The sequence below is a fragment of the Struthio camelus genome, chromosome Z (genome assembly GCF_040807025.1).
Source record: "Struthio camelus isolate bStrCam1 chromosome Z, bStrCam1.hap1, whole genome shotgun sequence".
NCBI lineage: Eukaryota > Metazoa > Chordata > Aves > Struthioniformes > Struthionidae > Struthio > Struthio camelus.
In genome coordinates, this window is record NC_090982.1 from 1,487,021 (window position 1) to 1,509,195 (window position 22,175).

Here is a 22,175-nt window from a genome sequence, read left to right on the forward strand (position 1 = left end):
AATCTTCTAGGACTAATTATGTTCTCATAAAAGACAATAGAGCAAGGTAAGTTTTCAAAGGCTCATAGCCTATTGAAAAAATAGCACCATCATAGCTGTAGTCTGATATTTTTTATGGTCTCATATCCCCAGAGGTGATAGTGTTGTGTATACTATTGCACAACCAGTGAAAAATAAATATTCCCAGGTCAGATGGTACATACAGATACCAGACATAACAATGGCACAAAACAATTTCAGATAGGCTGCAAGTCTTGCCGATTGCTTCCACAATTCACATTAAGGTTTCTTGCCAGATCGTTTATTTTAAAATATTGCTGACAGGTAGTTCTTGCACTTATACAAATTTAAAATCCCAAACTTCATTCTTTAAAAAAAAAAAAAAAAAGAAAGAAAAGAAAAAAAGAAAACCAACAACGAAAAAAACCTCCCCAAACAATAGCCCTAAAAACCCATTTGAACAAGTGAAAAAAATGCCATCTACATTCCTTTTAAGTTTAGCGGCAAGTAGATGCTACATTTACAATTTAAACATACGCCTAATAAATGCATGTTTCAAACCTATTGCACAAAAGCATAAGTAATGCTCTTTATCCATACAAAACAAGAACATACAAATAAAAGCTACTCAAACTCAATGTAAAAGGAAGAAGCTTGTAAAAACATCTTACAATTTCATTTTATATGCCCGTACATAAAGCTGGACCATTGAAACCAAAAATACTTGGATGGTAAAATAAGACAGAAGGTTTAGAATAGAATAAATAATTTTATAAAGTTAATTTTTAAAATCCCAAATCTTATTTAAATTCAATATTATATATTCTATCTGAATTCTATATCTTTAATGAAAACTATATTTAATGAGACTCTAAGCCTGGGCGATTCATCAGTCTCATTGCTGCTGAGGACAACGTAACAGGATACTTTTCTACTGCAATTATTTACCAGCGTAAGCAATCATGAAAACTACTTCACAGTAACACCATCTTCACTAAAGCCAAAATAAATTGAACATGACCTCACTAGGACCAAGAGCTATCTACGCTGAGATGAACTTTCTTTCTAACTTTGAACATAATCTGTATTATTTTACCCAATGTAATCTTGATATAAATCTACTGTCTTTTAAGCTTCACACAAATGTAACAGAACTGTAACCAAAAGCCCTTACTCCGACTTGAATTCAATTATATTGTAGTCTTTCTGTAAGGCTAGAGTAAACAAACATACAGTGCAGACTTGATCCCATTCCTCCCCAGGGAAAGAGCTTCTGTAGTGAAGATGTTGTAACATGTGATTTAGAAAAAAATAACTGCTTTTTGTTGTTTTGGGGTGGGGGGGGGGTTGGTTTGTTTGTTTTTTAAACCTCTGAAGTTTTATCAGGTTAAACACATGGCAAAAGCAGATTATGAGCAAAAACCAGTTACAGATATTAATACTGGCTTCAATTTATGTATCTATATAGGTATCAGTTTTCAATATATATTTATAGCACCATAACAAATTCAAGTGATTCCAAAGATGGTTACAAACTTACAAATATATATTTTGTACTGTAGATTGTTACAGCAAGGCTAAGTTTTGAAAGGCAGAGGGCCTTCTGAATTTGCGTGTTCTCAATTGTACAACTGCACAGGAAAACACTAAAACCTCAACATACTTCAAGAGCACTCCATCTATGTCTGATCTTAGAAAAAGTTTCTGCATTACACATTCTGAGGTAGACAGATCATGTATATGTATATATATGTATATACACATATGTGTATACATATATTTATGTATTTATGTTTTTATTAAACCCTTAGACTGTAGCTGAACCACCTTAATCAGGATGCTGTCTGTGGGCTTGAATTCTATGTCTACATCAGATAAAGCCAGTGTCTGTATGCTCAGGGCGCACAGAGGATGGACATTTAAAGCCATGTTCGCATTCTTTGGGCCTCACTGGCTACAATCAATCCCTATTTACACTGGGACAGTGATAACCACATGAACAGCTCTAGAAAGGCCCAGCATGTCAATTCATACACTCATCCATACCACCTGTATTCACTGCTTTAAGAAAATATTAGAAAAAAATGAAGACTCCTGTTATGTCACCTGTCGTCTTCTACCACTTCAATTAATGCTAACTACAGATAAAAGCTCAAATGTAGGTAAGTGAGTCCTGACACAGTAAGGCAAAACCAGAGCCAAGTTTTAATTCCACTGCTCATACACATGCGTGCGCAGACACACACAGACACATATAGAGATACACACGCACACACACACACACACACACACACACAAGGTCTCGATGTGGAAAAGTTCTGCTTAACCCAGACAGTCAAACGTGGCTATCTCAAGTCCTCATTTACAGAGACAGCAGCCCTTTTTGGCCTTAGTGCGGCCTCCTTTCCATCCCCATAGTGCAGAAGGCTCTGTTTCTTTCTCTGCTTGCATTCCTTGTGATTTCCTCCCATTCATATCTGTGATTATAAATAAAAATAAGGAACCTGTTTTCAAAGATAAACAACAGAAGCTGGAGCATCCCTCCAGCAGCAGCAGAGCTAGGAAAGGAGGACTGAAGACTCTACAGAAGGATAGTGTGGGAGACATGCTGAGGAATGAGGTGCTTTGAAAACGCGAGAAGAGCTAAGAGGACTTACAATGCTTGGATAAACCTTCGGTAGGATCAGCTTCCTGTTGTCAAGTAATATTTTAAGTAATACTTTCTTGTGGAAGAGGGGAAGAAACACAGCTGGAGGAAGCAGTGTTAACAGGCAAACTGATTTTTTTATCCAAAGATATTTTATCAAACAATAACAGAGTTTAAGTAATATATATATAGAAACCAGCATTTTTAGCTGACGGGAAAGCACTTTCAAAAGTAAGAGGGTTAATAACGTCCAGCTGCCAAAAACACTGCATAGCCTATTTTCAGTGACTTGACCCCTGTGCCAGACAAATTCACTCACATCCATACTATATATGCTATACAGTATACAGCTTGCAGAAATCACTTTCAATTATTCTAGCTTTTAAAAAGCTATTTCAAAAAGCTTTCAAACAGTGCAGTGAACCCTGCTAAGCACTACTGAGGGTGGGTTCTGTAACAAATATAGATATATGTGTGTATACATATTTACACACACACATATACGAACACATACACGTACGTATGTTAGCTTGCATCCATTAGGGCCAACACAAGCAAATTTAACAATTAAGGCCAGAAGGCGCTACTATAATGTAGTCTGACCAATATAGTTAGTAATTGCACTAAAGAAAATGTTGTGGTTTTATTAGAAAAATGGTAAAATAAAAATACAAAGCTGGTCAGCAATCCACTGAGCAACTTGCAGTCAGTGAAGTGAAAACTGCAATATCACCAGTGTTGCCCAACAGCCACGGTTTCAATACCTAGTGAGAGCAAATTATATCTTAAGTAAAAACTGATTTCTGCAAGCCTCCACTCTTTAAGACACGTTTATTGTTAAGAGTTCACCAATTCAGTATTTTTGAGTATTTGTTGTGATGTGGTGCAATTTATGCCGCAGCAAAATATCAGGGCACATTAAATCAATTGAGCTTGTTTCTATTAACCTTATCGAATCAGCATGCAAAGGGGATACCAAAGCTTTACTAAAACACAAAGTATAAGAGAGCAATCATTGGGCAAAAGTAACAGGTTATGAGATTCCTAGATTTTCAGAAATTTTTCAATGCAGCAAAAATAAATATCACCACTCACTCACTATATTATTAGGTATGGCCAATGCTCTGCAGGAAAACCTTGATGAAAGCCAATGTAATCAGTCATACTAAAGACAGGAACATCTTGCAAAAATATAGTGGATCAAATTCCTAAAAGTTTCAAGACATGAAAAAATAACTAAATGCAATTTGGTGTCAAAAGCAACATTTTAAAATCACTGCACAACATTTTAACTTATTTCTGTGTAGCTGCAAAGAAACAAATCAGGCTGAGCTACATGGAACTGTTAAGTATTGTCAGTATCTGTAAACTTAGTGCTGGTAGTGTCTTGTTGAGTCGTGATTTATTTCTTTCGTACAAAAAAGTATAAATATTTTCTGTCTAGCAATCCAGGTAACGCATCTCTAGAAGACATATTCAGAAGGACAGTCCTCTATGAAAGCACTATAGTCTTCCAAAATTATTCAGCTGGTTTGTGTCATGTGACTAGTGATGCACTAAGAAGGTGCCAGATGATAGTCTCTGCAAAAAACTCTGTCCAGAAGGACAATAAAGTTCTCTTACAGCAAGTCCATTTTGGGTCTGTAATGCAGCAGTAGAGGTGCTTTCTGCAAGACAGAAACATCAGACAGGTTAAGAAGTAAAAACAGAATTAATCTATTCAGCAGACAAAACCTCTGCTTACTAACTAAAATGTACACAAACTATCAGAAGAGCTATCTGATCTGTTAAAATTTCACCAAGACAGCCCAGCTCAGACAAGAGGTGAACAATCCTTCCTCTTTTGTCTCAGCAATCAATCACCTAAAGACTAATCATATTGGATCTTACTGTTAAGCTCAGGAAGCCATTCCCAGCAGGGCCAAACAGAAACGCCTAGAGAAAAGCATAACAATATAGCATGCACATAGTGCAGAATACTCCCAGACTCCAGTCATTAACGATCCAGAGATTTCCTAAGCCAGATGTGGCACTGCTTTGTATTTAAGAGCTTTCACTCAGTTCTTCTTCCCTACATGTATCCACTGGTATTTTTTTTTAGAATGTAAAAATCTGTAACATCCACAACATCCTGCATTAAGGAATTCCTCGAGTCCTGTAAACAATCACTTCCATTTGTTTGTTTAGGACCTCCCACCTACCACTTTCATTTGATGTCCTTCATCTCTTTTACTGCAGAAGGAAGCTTCTAGTTGCTCCCTTTTCCATCAGCCTCACAACTCCACAGATTCCCACGACAAAAAGCGAAGAGTAAATTTCCACAGAAGCATACCCAACGCTCTTGTTCAGTTCTCTGCTCTTTTAATAACAAACCATAGCATTTGCTTTGGTTTGTTTTTCCTTTAGCTCTACCACTGAGCATACCTTCACATCTCTGAAGCCTCAAGAGTTCAGTGAGCTCAGAGTCTATCATTTTATCTGTAAAGTTCAGTCTAGTGTCTTCCTCAGCATGCATCCTTCTACATTTACCCACATCAAATTTAAAGATGCCAATTAACACCTGTCACCCAGAATTTTAAAGGCTTCTTTCAGTGCTTCATCAACCTGTCTTCGCTATCCTAAATAACCATAGTGTTGTTAGTGAACCGCCACTGTACTATCCAAACCCCTTTCCAAGTCATTCAGGAATGATATATGATACAGATTCTAGTAGGATTTCACTCGTGACCTCTCTGCAGTGCAAGGACTGACTATGGACTTCTATGCTGTACTTCTTTTTAAAACCCCTACTTCCATTAGTACCTCTTCTGGGTATGCATCCAAAGTTCTGCCTCAGCGTTCTGCTGGAAGCTTGGGTTGTGTTGCTTATCTATTATGGATATTAACTCCTTCTTCACACACTCCCAAATATCCACACTGTGTTCTGTGGGTGTGACTTGCCTCCTAGATGCTCAACTATACAATCCATTCTTAAAACTATTTGAGGAGAGTCATCAGTTTTACATGTGTGATAAATTAACACTCAACATGACTGCCCAACTATTTACTATTCAGCTGTAAAGGTTTTTGGTTCTGTTCCAAGAAACTGCCACCAGCAAGTCAAATATCTGCTAAACCATTTTTAATCACTTTTAACTTAACCTGAACTAAAGCAGACAAGTACAGCAATTACTCCTTACCTACCCAGTTGATGCTGTGTCCCCTTTTCCCTTACAAATTACACTTCATTCCCTTTTCCTTCAGTTTCTCTGGAAATAAAATTAATACCTAGTTCTTAAAAATGCTATATTAGATATTTATTACAATATATCTTTTTAATGAGTTTACATTTACTGTCGTATTGGCCCAAATGATTTTTTTTTTCTTTTTTTAAATAAGCCTTGCTCTTTAGTCACTTCATGATTTATCTGGAACAACTGTGTCATACCTTAAATCTCCATCTAGTAACAACTACAAATTTGAGTGTGTGGTCTTTGCCAAGAATCTCTTCATTGCATAATATGTCCAGCTGACCAAAAAAAAAAAAAAAAAAAGAGATAATTAATTCACTGGGATGCAGTATATGAAACAATACATTTCAGATAATACGACAAATGTTAGAGGAGACTTTTTTTTTCCTTCTTTTCCCCTCAGAGATAGAGAGAGATTCCTCAACGTAAAGTGGTGAAAGACTGTAACTAAACCTACCTGGAGACTATCGCATGAACTGGTCTTTTTAACTTAGCTTCTCAAACAGTACTAACGCCCTTTTTCCAAAGCCTACATGCTTTTAAAAAAGAAAACATGAAATGACCAGAGACACAATTCACAAGTCTCATATAAAGGATGGGGGGGGGGGGGGGGGGGAGGAGAACATTTTCAACAGTGATCACGCGTATGTTGCCTGCTGAGCCACAGCTAGGAGTCAACAGCTTCTGAGCCAGCTGCTGATGGCAAGACAGGATACGTTATAGTGTTGTGTCAGGAAGACTAGCTGTGCTTGGGGGAGGTACTCCAACCACAAGACAGAGTGGTTTGAAGTGCAGAGAAGCTAGGAAGGACGAACCATACAGATGCAAACGGCCAGCTGGAAAGTTTGAGCAGGAAAGTGTTGACATTCTGGACTGGAAAGCAGATGACTTGATGTGAATGAAAAATCTTAATGAAATTTGACAAATTAGTGACAATTAGATTAGGGTTGGGAGACAGCAGTCAGAGTTAAACCAGATACAAAGAGACTTGTGATCAAGACCCAGTAAGGTATTAAGCAGAGGCTGCATTCACAGGTTTGCCATTAAGTGTTAACTTGGAACCTGAAACGGAAGCAGCACAGAGGCTAGCATTCCCTTTCTTTCTTTACCTTCACTACAACTTCTTCCCAAGAAGCAACTAGTTAAGTATTCCCTGAAACATAAGGGTAAAGTAGGTATCTGATAACCCGCTGCCTGTGGTAGACAGTAGCTGATACTACATCAGGTTAAACTGCACCCCAAGCACAGAGAAGAACAAAATATTTGTGCTGCTTTCCTGTAAGCTGGGTTTCAGCACTACCTAAAGTGTTACTAACTATGGCCTACACGGAGTGTGTAATCTCTGCAAGGGTTAGGTATAACTGAACTGAAGTGGTCAAACAAAACAATTTGCTAGAGTCGGTTTGAACATGCATGGAAGCACATAACCAAGCCTCTGGGTGTAACTACTTACAACTGGACACGAAAAGATGCAGTAAGATGCAACTGCCAACTAAATGGCAAGTCCTCTATAAACCCAAGAACCAACAAGAGCTACAGTTTCATTGTACTATTTAGCACAAGAAGGAGAAAGGGAAAATTAAAGGAAAAACAACCAGAAATCCTAAATGAAAAGTGAAAATAAATTTGAAGGAAAACAACAGTTGATTTGTTTAAACTCATCTGCTTAGCTTATAAAGGATAAGAAAATGGTCAGGTATTATATAATTCAAGAAATGGTGCATGCCTCAGTTTTCCGAAAATAAAATCAGATTGGAAGACACTGCTTTGCAAAAGGATAATACCCATTTCCCTGTGATGTTTATTTCCAAAATCACTTATCAAAACTAAAATATTACCTCATTAAAAGAAGAAAGGTTAAGTTTTTTGGCAATGAACTTCTTTAGATGCAAGACTGTTGCTTGGGCTGAGCAGCGAATCCATTTTCGCTTCAATCCACGCAATTTGCTGCTATTGCATTCCAAGCAGATGCTTACCTTTAGGGAAACAAACAGTCAGGGGTGACTGATATAATTTTCTGCAGTTCTTATTATGTATTGCATATGCAGCTTTTACTAATCCAACACAATAAGCTGAAAACATAGAGGACTAGTATTCCTTAAAACTAAATGCATGCAGTACCACTAAAGAAAACTTAAAATTTTGTCAGTTTAGTAATAAGCATCATTCCACCCAAGAAGGATTTGGACAAAAACATTCAGGGAACTGGAATGGGAACAAGACTGCTCCAGTCCAGCTTCACAGGTTACAACTAGCTCAGGAGGAGCCAGAGTAAGATGTGGAAGAGCAAATCATTAACACATTTTTAATGACTGCTTCTAATATAACCTCTTGCTTTTACTGCAACTGCTAAATCCAGTAATACATTTAAATACTTAACTCCTGTTTAAAAGTCCCTTTGAAAGCTGCCTTACCCCATCAATGAAGGGAAAATTAATCTAGGTTTAATTTACTCTGCATACAGGGATATATAAATATGGTGCCCTGTTTATCCCAACTGCAGATTTTATTTTCAAATATAATTTGCAGTTAAAACTTTGTGCTGGATTTCCTGGTTTTGATATTAGGCTTGTGGTGGAGGGCTAATGCTGTCTTAGCATCAGAGGTTTAAAATAAGATAAATAGTAATTTAGCAAAAGTATAAAAAGCTTTATTCATGAATTACATTCAATTTAGTGTGTTAGAATAGCAAAAGAATACACTCCTTCAGAAACAGGCCCCAAGTAATTTGAATTTATGTTGAACTGAACAAGAGACTTGCCAATACTTCAGAAACTCAGAGAAACAGAACTACCAAATCTTAATGAAAACATCTCAAAAAATATTCTTCGCTCCTGCCAAAACTCACAAGATAAAACTCACGTCTACACAAAAGCAAGGGGGAACATTTTATATTGATTATATCAGAAAAAAGGAAAAAAAAAAATCCTTCAACAGTTATTCATCTTCAGTAAGGTATCACAGAACTAAAGCTAAAATACAAGATAAAACTAAAAAACGCCCTATGAGCCCACCTGTTCATCACTTCGGTGATAGTCATTATCTTCTTCCTGTTTTTCCTCTGACGTTTCTTTGTTTGAATTTTCATCTGTTTTAGTTTCACCTTATAGAAGAAAGCAGATATGTGGCATAACACCCAAAATCAGCAGCTCCTAAAGCTAATATGATTTAAACAGCACCACTGAGGACCGGAATATAGAATAACTTCTTCTTTTCCCAAATCGTGGTTATCTGCTTAGTCAGCCCCAGCCCCACACATGAAAGACAGCAACAAGTATAGCGCACAGCCTTCAGTACAGTCAACTGCCAGCCACCTAAAAGCTGGGTGAAACGAGTTCCCACGTAGGCGCTAGTATGGAAATGTTCTTCATCAGGAGTAACATCCTACTGACAGCTAAAAAGAAAGATTCTGTGAACAAATAAGAGGCAAAGTAACAATTTCACACCCACTGTACCTTACAATGCTACAGTGCTATAAAACAATTACGATTGTTATAAATCAATTAGATGCATACCTCTGACAGATCCTTTCAGCAATCTACTAACAACTCACCATCCACGACAGAAAAAACAAAAGACCATTTACCATTCCGATGGGAATCCAGATGCTGCTTTGCAGAACATGTCTCCCCTTTGACGTCCCCTGGTACTTCCATGCCCAGTTTGTGGTAGAACTCCCTCTGCTTTTTCATTTCCGCTATTTAAAATTGTAAACATTAATCTCTGGAATAAAGTTCTATTGCAATATTTATGAAGTCATTCCACATCTCTTCCTTGTCAAGTAGAACAGGTTTGTCGGCAAGAAGTACTACTAACATTATTTACTGCTTCTCTATCTCTGCTGTTGTATCAAGTCATGCCAGAAATAACAGTAGAATACTGTTACTATTCTCCCTAGCAGTTAGTATTCTCTCTCTAGCAGTAGAATACTACCAAATCATATGTGTAGCTACTGTTATACCATTTCTATTGGCATAGGTGAGATAAGACATTAAATGCTATACCATATTCTAAGAAACCCCTCCAATGTTGCAGTCATACAATACTGGTCACACAACATGCAAAATTCAATGGTTTTGAATTTTCAATCCTAGTTCTGATTTTCAGTATGCTAGAAATAATTTGTAAATACTACTTCTTTTAAGCTTCCTTACTGATATTTGAGAATGTTCTGCTTTTGTAGCTTAACTAGATTTAAAAAGTCCATTTAAATGAAAGCTGTAACACAAGAGGGGAAACGAGTTATTGAGCAGTTACTGTAAGGCATTGCTTTCACTGAACAGATCTAGTCTCAAAGAGGATTATGAAAACACAAATTTCAAGTTACCTGCTATCAATGGGCTCATGTATTAGAAGAAAGCTTCACTGAAACTAAAGGTTGTTCTAAATTACATTCTATCGCTGATATTTCTGGAAAGCTGGCACAGTCTGTTTAAGCTCACAATTTAATAAGAACATAAGAGAGGTATAGTATGCCAACACGTAAAAGGTGAACTGCTATTCTACTTTATGTAAATATACTGTTCCCCGAGACATCGCTAGCATTTTTTCATTCATTTTTTCCTACAAAAAGAATACTTCTAGTACTGTTCTAAAATTAATCTCTCAAAAATAGAGAAAAAGTAATACCAGAAATGGAACAAATATAGGCAGGCTTTCCACTGTACTCTTCTCAGTCCCCTCTCACCACACACACTCCTGTATCTTCATCACCTCAAGCTTTTTTTAATGTTAAAAAAGCAAATCTGCATTTACTAAAATAGATCATACCACAACTTACCTTCTTGGAGGCCTGGTACAAGTTTGTAAACAATATCCTGCATTGTTCTGTCATGACTAGCAGGAAAAAACAGAATCAGAAGTTTAAATAAACCATCTTCATTCAAGACATTTCACTTAAATGCATTCTAATATGAAATTGGCCGCAAAACTCTAAATTCTTGTCAGAAACATTTCAATTCTCAAATCAATATTTATATCAAACAAGAGAGGACAGTAACAAGAAAGTAATTCAAGTAATGTTTAGGCTAAGACAGCAACTGACAGAAACCCAATGGAAGCATGAAGAATGGTGTTGTCTATGCAGCGGATGGCATCCCACCGCATCAAGGCGCAACCTCAAAATTCCTTGACAACTTTGACATAAAGGCATTTTTAGTACAAAAGAATCAAGGGTAGACTTTTTCTCACCCCTTCAGACCAATCTCTCACATTTCCAGGCTATTTAGTTACCCTTACTGGGTTTTGGTTTGGTTTGGTTTTTTTCCCCTCCAAAAAAAATGCAAGAAAACAGCCCACAGAAAGAGACCCTTAAGTCAACATTTTATCCATGAGTAACGTTACATAGCTCAGAAGCCTAGAGAGGTAACATAGTCCAGACAAAAGAGATCGACCAATCCCACATACGGCAGGAATTAGAGGGGAAGCAGGTTTGGTTCTACACTTCGATCCACAGCTCAACTGGATAAAACTGTTTTCAACCAACATTGACCTACACTGCTGCAATTTCTAGATTAGTCTACAATAAGTCACTGAACAAAACAAAAACATTACCTTAAATTCCAATTTAAAAATAAATTCAGGAACAATTTAAACATCAGTCTCAGCTGCTGCGAGGGCATTAACCCAAACAGAGCTCGCAATATCAAATACTGGATCTGACTCCTAAGCAGGAGAGCAGGTTTACAAGAGTAGTCAGGTTCCTCATCAACTGAGACGAGGACTTTGCAGCAGTGGAGACCAGTGAACCGCCATAGAAACAGTGACAGATTAGAGGTTTACAACCAATCATTGCTCTCTTTTAAGTAGCACTACAAGAAGAATCAAAATATCAGTACTTCTAAAATTCATATAATTTCAAGAGGTAGCAATCTCATTTGCACAGGCTGGGTTTTTCAAGCATCAAGGACTGATTGCAGGAACATCTCCAAAAACATTTCAAAATAAATGAGTCAGCCAGTTGCCACTACGAGATCACAGGTGAGAACCACATTCACAGATGTGAAACAGGAGAGGTCCTCGCTTTACCTAACACCCAGATGGACAGAGATGAACTGGAGTGCAAATCTATGTTCTAGGATATATTATAAAACTCCTTACTATCAATTCCGTATTCTAAAAGAAAAGAAAAAAAAAGTTTCCAAAAACAGGCTGGACAAAAGCCATTTCAATCTTAAAGGGAAGCATTTTGTAAGTAGTTCAGAAAAAATACTTCCTCTGAGGAACATTTTTATTTTTGAAGGAGAGCAGAGAATTTAAATTAAGAAGGGGATCAATTTTTAACAGGAAGGATGACAGGCATTCAGTAACCACAAACAACTGCCAAATTCCCTTGCTGTACTCAATGTGAGACTACATTTCCTGGCCTCAAACTTCTGAGCCAAGGCATAGATGTGTTCCTGGAGTTTTAAAGGGAATAAAGATGCTATCTTAACTGCCACTTGTTCCTTCTTGCCTTCTGACATCTACTTTTCCTTTCAAAGCGTACACTTCACATGCTTTCATAAGAGTATATCACTGTTCTTGGAAGCTATAGAAACAGCATAACGAGTTTCAGGCTCCTGAATGAGAATCAGTTTTGAGCAATTCAGAAATTGTTTTTAGGACATAAACAGTTCCCAGTGAAAGCAAAAAGAGAAATGAGATTCATTTTCTGCTAGCACTGTTCCAAGAGTTAGGAGAGAACTGATGTACATGATGCACACTGAAAGCTGTGCCACAAACCAAAGCAAACTTTTCATGAAGGTAGGGAAAAGACTACTTGATACGCAGCAGCCAGTGTGAATGCAGTCACAACACTCCTCCATCAGGAAAAGTTTCTATGGTTCAGATCTCTAGTGTAGATTCAGCCAAGTCAGGAGGTACAATCATCTGATGGATGCCTTAGAAATACGCAAATAGAAAGGAAAGCGCTGGAGAAAGACCTTTTGCAAAACAAATTAAAAAAAAAAAAGGAGGAAAAAAAGGAGGAAATAGATGGACAATACCAAATTCATGTTATATCACAAAGTGAGGAAGCTCCACGTAGGGGTGAAGATGAAAAAAAGCCCAAGTCCTCCACAGATTGTTATATTCTACAGAGGAAAGGCACTGGTCTAATGTTTTTACTGCCAGTGTCCTTATCTGTACCTCGGAACTAAATGGTCCATCAGAAGTTTAACAAAATAATCCTAAGAGTTATTTTTCTCTATTACGCAGTGAAAACCACTGCTCAATTGACAGTCATTTGTTTTCATAATTTAGTAAAAGTGTACTTCGTACAAATCTTTCATATATGTAACCTTCGTGATGCGGGCATACAAAACCAGAAGCCACTAAATCCCATTAAGCTTCACCCAAAAATTGAACATTTAAGTGCATACTTAGCATGCTCTTAGTATGGTAAGCATAACAGATCTTAAGGAGCTGCAAATTCATAGAAAAGTTCAGCCTCTTCTCTCCTTTACATAAATCCTATTTTCTGTTCCAGCTTCTTTTTAAATGCCCTAACATACTGATAACAAGTAGGAAAATCTAGGGGAAAGCTGTGCTGTACTAGCTGTGCTGTACTTGATTTTACACAATCAAGAGTGAAGCCAGTCGTGTTTTTACTTCCATACTTACCCAATATACTGTAATGGATGGCTCTGATGTATAACAATTCTACATGTTGGACAGGTGTTGTTTTCCTCCAAATACTTCACTAGGCAGCTTCTACAGACTGAAAACAAGAACATTCGTAATTAAAAAGAAACAAAAATTATATTGGAAAATAAAAAAAAGCTTAGTTTTGTACAATTGCAGAAAAACATATTTCAAACTTACAAAACTGAACTCTGCATATCATGCAAATAGGTCTCATCATTCAGAAAACAGTTTACAATATCTTTCCTGAATGCTCTTGAAGTCAAGTGCTGTGCTACAATCAATAGTAGGAAATCTGTACGTAGTCAGATCTTCCGAATAAAGCACACAGCACAATCCCATTCCGGAATTTATTAGAACAGCAGTTTTGAGCAGGTCAGCACCATACTGCTTGCAGCATTCAGCCTGCACAGCGGATGCTACAAGACGTACTATATGTTATTAAGATACTGAGATAATTTGCTTGAGCCATGTTTGTACAAAGTAGCAAAGTCTTTGGAAATGAACCTACAGCAAGCAATTACTCCTTTTCCTTAAGTTGGAGGCTTTTCAAAAGAACAGAGCTTTCAAAAAAATGGATAGCCAGGTTCTAACTTTCACAGAGTACACCACAGTTAAACTTTCACCAGGAAAAAAATTACACAAGGACAGATCTTGTAAAGAAACCTCATGAAAGCTGCTAGAACAGTGATACACTATAGAATTGCATGCTTTTGGAACTGTTCCCATGCCCATAAGCACAATTCCATGCAACCAGTTGAAAACAAACTATTTATCTCATTTCTTTTCTTCAAAGAAACAGTATTGGGCAAAGTATTTTATTACATGACTTCCTGACTAGAAGTTAACAATAAATTCCAACTCAAGTATTTGGAAAAGCTCTAGTTATCTAAATAATACTACTAATAATTTTCTTTTTGAAAAATAGCGAAACAACTTTTTCTTAAACAGCAGCAGTTTACTGAATCTTGGTATTAATACAGTAAACCTCAGTGTATAAAATGAGAGAATTTCTGTAACCATAGTGCCATCTACCTCTCAAACCATATGACGGTACATTTGAATAAATACCAATTAACATAAAAAAAATAAGAAACAGCAAAGCAAGTGTAATGACTTTGTATTCTGTATTGTATTTACACACTTAAGAAGATAGTACTTTTGCTGGTGGAGGTTATCATTAGACCACACCTTACAGCTTTTGCCCAGTAAGCTCAGACCTTGCAGAGCACTCTGCTCCAGCGCAATGCCATAGCAGTAGATCTACTTGCGAGAGTGTAGCTGTACGACGGTCTTACCACATCCGTGAAGGCAGAACCCAAGTGATCCTCTAAAACAAGTAATTTCTCATTTCAGTAGGTCTTCTAGTTTAAAATAGGTAGACACCAATCCTTCCTAAACTGAACTCAGCACAGGTCAGCTCAGGTTCTGGCAGGTTTATCAGTCTAAGCACAGCAAACAAATAAATGCAGCTAGATAGCTTATGGATAATGCTATCCATCTTCCAGATCTGTTCTTTTTTCATAGCGTCAAGCTAATATTAATAAATATCCTGAAACTGCAAGTCCTAAGGGGACAACCAGGGAACAACCAACATGGGAATCACTCTGCAGTCTGAAGTAATAGCACTACCAGAACTTATCCATTACTTGGGACACCCACAGTTTCCCATCTCCACTTAGCTAGATAACGGGGCACTGACTGTAGCCTTGAACTTTGAAGTAACCAGAAAATGTACAACTAAGACCACTTCAACTTACAGTGGAGAATCAAACTATAAAAAGGGAGTGGAAAAGACGTGTTTTCCCTAGAACTCTGTTTTTCAGAATAAGTCAGCCTTATTCCTCCAAAGCATTCTCACTCCATATCTCAAGAACCACCCTGGCAAAGTGAAGAATCATTGAATTTCTAAAGGGTATGGATCTGCAGTATAATATAGACAACAGCAAAATTCCTCAGTTCTGAATAAAAACACAAGTTGAATTAAATACCTTGCAATTCAGTAGATAATTCATTATCTCAACAGACAGGACATTCTCAAGAGAGATTTTCACAGGATGCCTTTTTAGGAACTACATTATTAGCATTAACATACACAGTACAAACAATGCCAAAATGTATAAAGTTTATTAAAAATTACAAGGCCATGCTTTTTCTCTGAACATCATATTTCTACAGGATACACATGGAAACAGTAACACTTTCTGAAAACACAAATAATCTAAATAAGGGAGGAACAGGTCGTAAGAAAACAGCAGTAGAAGCTGGCAGTGACTGTTCCCTGGCTTTTGCAGCAAGCCCTGTGGATTAACCTAACATTTCACTCCATGTGCAGGTCTGAGAAATGGTGTGACTGATGTGAATTAAGGATTTTGTTCGTTTGTTTTAAGAAAAATGAAAAATGACCCTTTAGCTCTAAAATCAGACGGGCCATTCACTAACAATATTGTTAATATAAACTGTTAATAGCAGCAGCAAAGGATTTGGGACAAAACTAAGCAGAGGTCTACCTTAAGGTTCTAATTACCTTACTGCACTCCGAACAGAACACCATGGAAATTACAATGTGAAAATCATGCAGAGTGGACGTGGGAATAGCCACAACGAGAAGAGTGGCAAGAAAAGCAAGCTTAGCAGACTAAGCTTATGAACTGCATGTAGAAATCACACATAGTGGAAAAAGTAAACTCTGGCAAATCATGAGGGTCATTTCTCCCTCCGGTAAGAAATTTTAGATGGAAAGCAAGTCACCTGAAACATAAACATTCATTTTTTGGAGAGGAAGTCATTGCTACTAAATAATTTCCTTCCAAGAACGTTTAGAGCATGGGTTATTAAGCTATTCAAACAACATAGTTTTATCACGACATGAGTAGCGTCCTGTGACAGAAGCACTTTGGAAAGCGCACAATGGTTCAAGTTGTGTGGCAAATACTATTTCATAGGTAATATAGGTGGATATACGCAAAGCAAACCATGTTCTAAGCTCTTAACAGATAAAGCTGGACAAACAGAAGCTCCTGGTTTAGAAGAATATGCCGGAAACTTGCAGCAATTCTGAAGACACAGCTAAAAAAGATACTTTAGGTAAAATCCGTAAGTTATACTTGAGCTTTTAGGATAAAGGCATCACTGCAGCTGCTCAAGAGGGTATTGAATACCACTGATGCAGGTCTTCTGGACTGAAGGTCAATGCCACAGCTGATACCTATCTTGGGAAAGGAAACTGAGGGTCAGGACGGACAGATTCAAGACAACAAAGAATGGTTTTGGAGCTACCACTTTGGATTGAAAGGGTGCTTCTCCTTAGGAAGAATATTTTCACCTGCTCTTTCTGGATACCTAGGTTGCACTGTGCTCATATGAAAGTTCCCTTCACAGAATTTCAAACCCTATCACTCATATATCCCATAATATCAACAACAAAGATGCTAGGATGGATTTATATCTTCAGATGAAGTTTTCACAGAATCACAGTACAGCTGAGGTTGGAAGGGACCTCTGGAGATCGCCTAGTCCAACCTCCCTGCTCAAGCAGGGTCCTCTAGAGCACGTAGTCCAGGACCCTGCTCAGATGGCTTCTGAATATCTCCAGGCAAGGAGACTCCACAACCTCTCTGGGCAACCTCTTCCAGTGCTCTGTCACCCTCACAGGAAAGAAGCTTTTCCTCAGGTTCAGATGGAACTGCCTGTGTTTCAGTTTCTGCCCATTGCCTCTTGTCCTGTCACTGGGCACCACCGAGAAGAGCCTGGCCCCATCCTCTCGACACCCCCTCTTCAGATATTTGTAGACATTAATGAGATTCCCCTCTCAGTCTTCTCTTCTCCAGGCTGAACAGGCCCAGCTCTCGCAGTCTTTCTTCATAGGAAAGATGCTCCAGGCCCCTCATCATCTTTGTAGTCCTCCGCTGGACTCTCCCCAGTAGTGCCATGTCTCTCTTGTACTGGGGAGCCCACAATTGGACACAGTACTCCAGGTGAGGCCTCATCAGGGCTGAGTAGAGGGGCAGGATCACCTCCCTCCACCTGCTGGCAACACCTAATGCACCCTAATCCTAATGCACCCCAGGACACCATTGGCCTTCTTGGCCACAAGGGCACACTGCTGCCTCATGGAGCCCCAGGACTCCCAGGTCCTTCTCTGCAGAGCTGCTTTCCAACAGGTCAGCTCCCAAACTGTACTGGGCATAAGGTTATTCCTCCCCACGTGCAGGACTCTGCACTTCCCTTTACTGAACGTCAAGAGGTTCCTCCCTGCCCATCTCTCCAATTTGAGAGAGAGGTCTCTCTGAACGGCAGCGCAGCCCTCTGGTGTCTCAGCCACTTCTCCCAGTTTAGTAGCATCAGCAAACTTGCTGAGGGTGCACTCTGCCCCTTCATCCAGATCACTGAGGAATAAGCTGACCAGGATGGGACCCAAGACTGAGCCCTGGGGGACACCACTAGCTACAGGCCTCCAACTAGGCTTTGCACCATTGATCACAACCCTCGGAGCTCTGCCATTCAGCCACTTCTCCATCCACTTCACTGTCCACTCATCTAGCCCGCACTTCCTCATCAGCTGGTCTATGAGGATGTTAGGGGGGACAGTGTCAAAAGCTTTGTGAAGGCCAGGGAGAAAACAGCCACTGCTCTCCCCTCATCTACCCAGCCAGTCAGTCATCGGAGAAGGCTACCAGGTTGGTTAAGCATGATTTCCCTTTACTGAAGCCATGCTGACTACTCCTCATCACCTTCTGGTCCTTCATATGCTTACAGATGGCCTCCAGGGCGAGCTGTTCCATCACCTCTGCAAGGACTGAGGGGAGGCTGACTGGCCTGTAGTTCCCTGGGTCCTCCTTGTGGCCCTTTTTTGAAGGCTGGAGTGATATTTGCTTTCTTCCGGTCCTCAGGCACTTCTCCTCATGGCCATGACCTTTCCCAGATGATGGAGGGTGGCCTTGCAATGACATCTGCCAGCTCCCTCTGCACTTGCGGGTGCATCCCATCAGGGCCCATGGACTCGTGTATGTCCAGTTTGCTAAAGTGATCCCTAACCGGATCCTCCTCCAACAAGGGAAAGTCTTCCTTTCTCCAGACTTTCTCCCTAGTCTCTGGGGCCTGGGATTCCTGTGGGCCAGTCTGAGCAGTAAAGACTGAGGGGAAGAAGGCATTCAGTATCTCTGCCTGTTGTCTATCCTCTGTCACCAGGGCCCCTGCCCCATTCAGCAGTGGGCCCACATTTTCCACAGTCTTCCTTTTGTTACTGATGTATTTAAAAAAGTTATTCTTTATCAACTATAGCTGCTTTCTGCATAGACACAGGAAACATTTGTCAGACTGCTGGTGGAGAATATACACTGTATCAACTGCCACAGAAGAGAAAACCAGGCATACTAGATTCCATCAGAAGGAAGACAGACTGCATTCCTGAATACATACATTACCACCTATTAAATAGGTCTTCAAGTCTGTGCAGTACACGTTCAACGTTCTCATTTGCTTCATAAGAAAATAAGTGCAGCAAAGCATGCATTATTTTGGCTGATGCACTATATAATTTTGAACTTCAGTTAACACTGCTAAAACATGTTGCAAAGCAAATAAAAATTCTTTAAGGTAATTTTACTCCTACTTACAAGTATGTAAGCATTCTGTTACAGTGGTAGCATCAATCAGGTATCCATTGCACAGACGACAAGTTATATGGGCGTTAATGTCCCAAAGCTTAATCTTCCTCGTTAGCATCTTTGGTGTCTGTAGAAAAAAAGACATTATACAGTAACACAGCTGTAGTAATCAAGTAAAAGTAGTTTTGGAATAAATGAGTGATTAGAAATCACCTTAAGGGTATAGCTTAATGTTCTTAATACTAACTTCTAAAGGCTTTCACAGAGGTAAACAGTGAAATAATGTAAAATCTACATTATTTTACAAATCAGAGTTTCATGGCTTTCTAGTATGCTATTAATACAGTGCACTTACTGATCAAGGGTCTTAGATTTAAGGTGAAATACTCCTATTCATCTAAATCGAGGGGGAGAAGGGGACTGGGGGAGCTCCTTAATGGAATTTGAGAATTGAGAAATCAGAAGTGAATCTGATTTGACCGAGTCAGTCTAATCACACTTCAAGTGTTTGTCTCATGCCATTATGGTTAAAGCATAATTTAGAAGCTGCATAAAGGAGCCAAAAAATAAACTGTCTGAAAGCATTTTCTATTTTAAAATTAAGTCAAGTAAAGGAAACATTACAAAATAAAACTCATTGGCAGAGCTACAATTTGTTGTACGAAGAAATGTGAACTAGGAAGCTTTTTTTCTCCTCAGAGCAAAGGATGCCATAAACACCATTAAAAGCAAGAAAATCAGAAATTGAAAATGAAAAAAAAACTTATTTGCAACGTCCACCATTGCCGTCAGACAAAGCAGCCTGCAAAACCCATGCGTTAACAAATAGACTGCTACCGTTAAATATATAGATATTTTATCTTTCAAAATATATTGAAAAAAAAGAATTTACAGTTAGTATAAATGGACAGCATTAGAGTTCACTATAAGAGCAGGCTAAACGGGCTTATAACCTATTACATTTGGTTCCCAAACTTCAGTTGTCACTAGATTATACTGTTCTCCATTAGAGTGACTTGACTAGGTTTAATTGAGTTTGTTTTGGAATACATTTCAGAATTTGAATTGTGAAACATTTTACCCAAATTTCACATAAAAATACCACAAAAGGTAGTCTGACTTTCAAACTAGTCTGATTGTTACCAGCACTGAACAGAGTACATTATATTCTATCATAATCTACGGAAAAGCATTTTCCTAACCAAGCTCTAAGATCTGCATTGTCTGATGCAAAACAATAATTGAAGATTTCTGTTCCTCAGGGTTAAGAAGTAAGAGATATAAAACCTGAACTTATTTTACAGCATTTGAAATTTCATAATTATGCTAGTAACTTAGCTGTTAGAGAAGAATGAAAGCACAGCTTGTATGTGCAGCACACAAGACAGGTCAGAATCTGCACTGGGGAACTGGATTACTTTTATAAACTCTATTTTATAGTTTTGTTTCTAACCAATTGAGAATAGCCACATATTTAACAGTTTCAAGTTAGTCCATGAGGTCTCCAGTTAAAGCACCATGAACTACTACCATTTCTGCGCAAGGGGAAAAGCTATTTATCGCCTTTCCTGAGAAACATTCAGGAAATGTATTCCAATTACTAGTCAAATAGAAAGCCAGCCCTTTGGAAAATAATGGAAAACATAATTCCTGACAGGTAAAAGAGAAATCAAGCCAAAAGGATACCTAAAGAGGCAGACATACAGGGCCGATATCAGATACAACTCTAGTTACTTGCCTAGACAGGAATTCAGCAAAAGGTACTCAGGATCACCATGGACTGAATCCAAATATTAGTGAGGATGAAGAGCCAAAGATATTACAGTGAAAACTGAAGCAAAGAAATCATTTCTTCTCTAGAAAACATTTCATAATTTTTCCCCACTACAGTAGAGACAAGCACTGCCAAAAGAGGCATCACATGGTGTAGCACTAGAAAAAAAACTGCACAAATAAAAGCAGCTCAGATGGTACAAGATTTTGTTAGAGCTATGAATAAATTACAGAATGAAGAAGGTAAAAATTCCCAGATTAAAGTAAATTTTGCCAGATAAACAGAGGATAGCAAAGATAACACACACATCTAGAAGACCACTCCACAGACTGAATGAGAAACAAAAATCATATACTACTTTGCTAAAGGAAAAATACACTTCTAGGAATTCCCAATTAGGCTTACTCAGGGTAATCAGCCCGGTGAAGATTTTACACACCTTTCAAGAACTCTGCCAAAACCTCACTGAAGAACAGACACTGGAACCTATCAGCAAGAATAAACAGACGGGGGCAAGTTTTTCCAGGGCATTTGTCACTTCAGTTTGAAAAGACGACACAAGCTACCGAAAGAGAATTCTCCGGAACAGCTGGCCTGCATGGCTAACTGTGGCTCCTAAATAAGAGGACAAACTGTTCCCTGCATATGCAGAGGCCCTAACATGGAAGCTTCAGCACAGCAATCTCCAATAAGCAACACAATTCTTAGGGCCTATAAGTAATCTGTCCGTGTGAGATTTCATCTTACCCTGCATCTTGCACAATTGAACATGTCTCGTCTATGGGTTGTTCTTTACCCACAAAGAGTTTCAAAAAAAAAAAAAAAAAACAAAGTAAACAAAAAAACCCCCCAAAACATTCATTCATTCATAACTACTTAAAATGGAGGTGAGGAGCTAGCAGAGAAAAAAAGCACATTACAAAGATGTCAGTTTGGTTAGACAAGACATATTTACAGACCCAGACCTTGAAGACAGCTTGGATTGCTTCCCAACTGGTTGTTAGGGCAGGGGAACCTGTGCTGAGTCTCTACAAGAGGAATACTGTGCAAAATTAACACTGGTTTAGCACCTGAGGCACTGTTTGTTTATTATCTTTTCCCTTTAAAGTAGTAGCTGAAAGAGGAAGTTCTGAGCCAATATCTGCTTGAACTGAGATATTTTCTTTAGAGAGGGAAAGAAAACAATCATTCAACAAAACTACTGACCAATATAAAAAAGAAATGGAAGGACTGAAACTACCACCTCACGTAAGAGATCAAAATCATTAAGAGCAGCAACAAATTAAAAACTC

At 38.5% G+C, this 22,175-nt stretch overlaps 1 protein-coding gene across 12 annotated transcripts in view; it reads right to left on the minus strand.

The window, feature by feature from the left end:
* Positions 1 to 285: 285 nt before the first annotated feature.
* Positions 286 to 22,175, minus strand: part of LOC104141138 (polycomb group RING finger protein 3) — a 52,867-nt gene continuing 30,977 nt past the window's right edge. For 11 of the 12 annotated variants that reach the window (XM_068927029.1, XM_068927030.1, XM_068927031.1 and 8 more), the window contains 8 exons: positions 19,119 to 19,236; positions 13,480 to 13,576; positions 10,658 to 10,713; positions 9,464 to 9,574; positions 8,892 to 8,980; positions 7,716 to 7,853; positions 6,075 to 6,155; positions 286 to 4,314 (listed from right to left, as the gene is read on the minus strand). In XM_068927029.1, coding sequence (XP_068783130.1) covers positions 4,267 to 4,314; positions 6,075 to 6,155; positions 7,716 to 7,853; positions 8,892 to 8,980; positions 9,464 to 9,574; positions 10,658 to 10,713; positions 13,480 to 13,576; positions 19,119 to 19,227 — 729 coding nt within the window. In that variant the 5' untranslated portion in view covers positions 19,228 to 19,236 and the 3' untranslated portion in view covers positions 286 to 4,266. The remainder of the gene's footprint in view (positions 4,315 to 6,074; positions 6,156 to 7,715; positions 7,854 to 8,891; positions 8,981 to 9,463; positions 9,575 to 10,657; positions 10,714 to 13,479; positions 13,577 to 19,118; positions 19,237 to 22,175) is intronic. The other variant, XM_068927036.1, reaches the window with a different exon arrangement.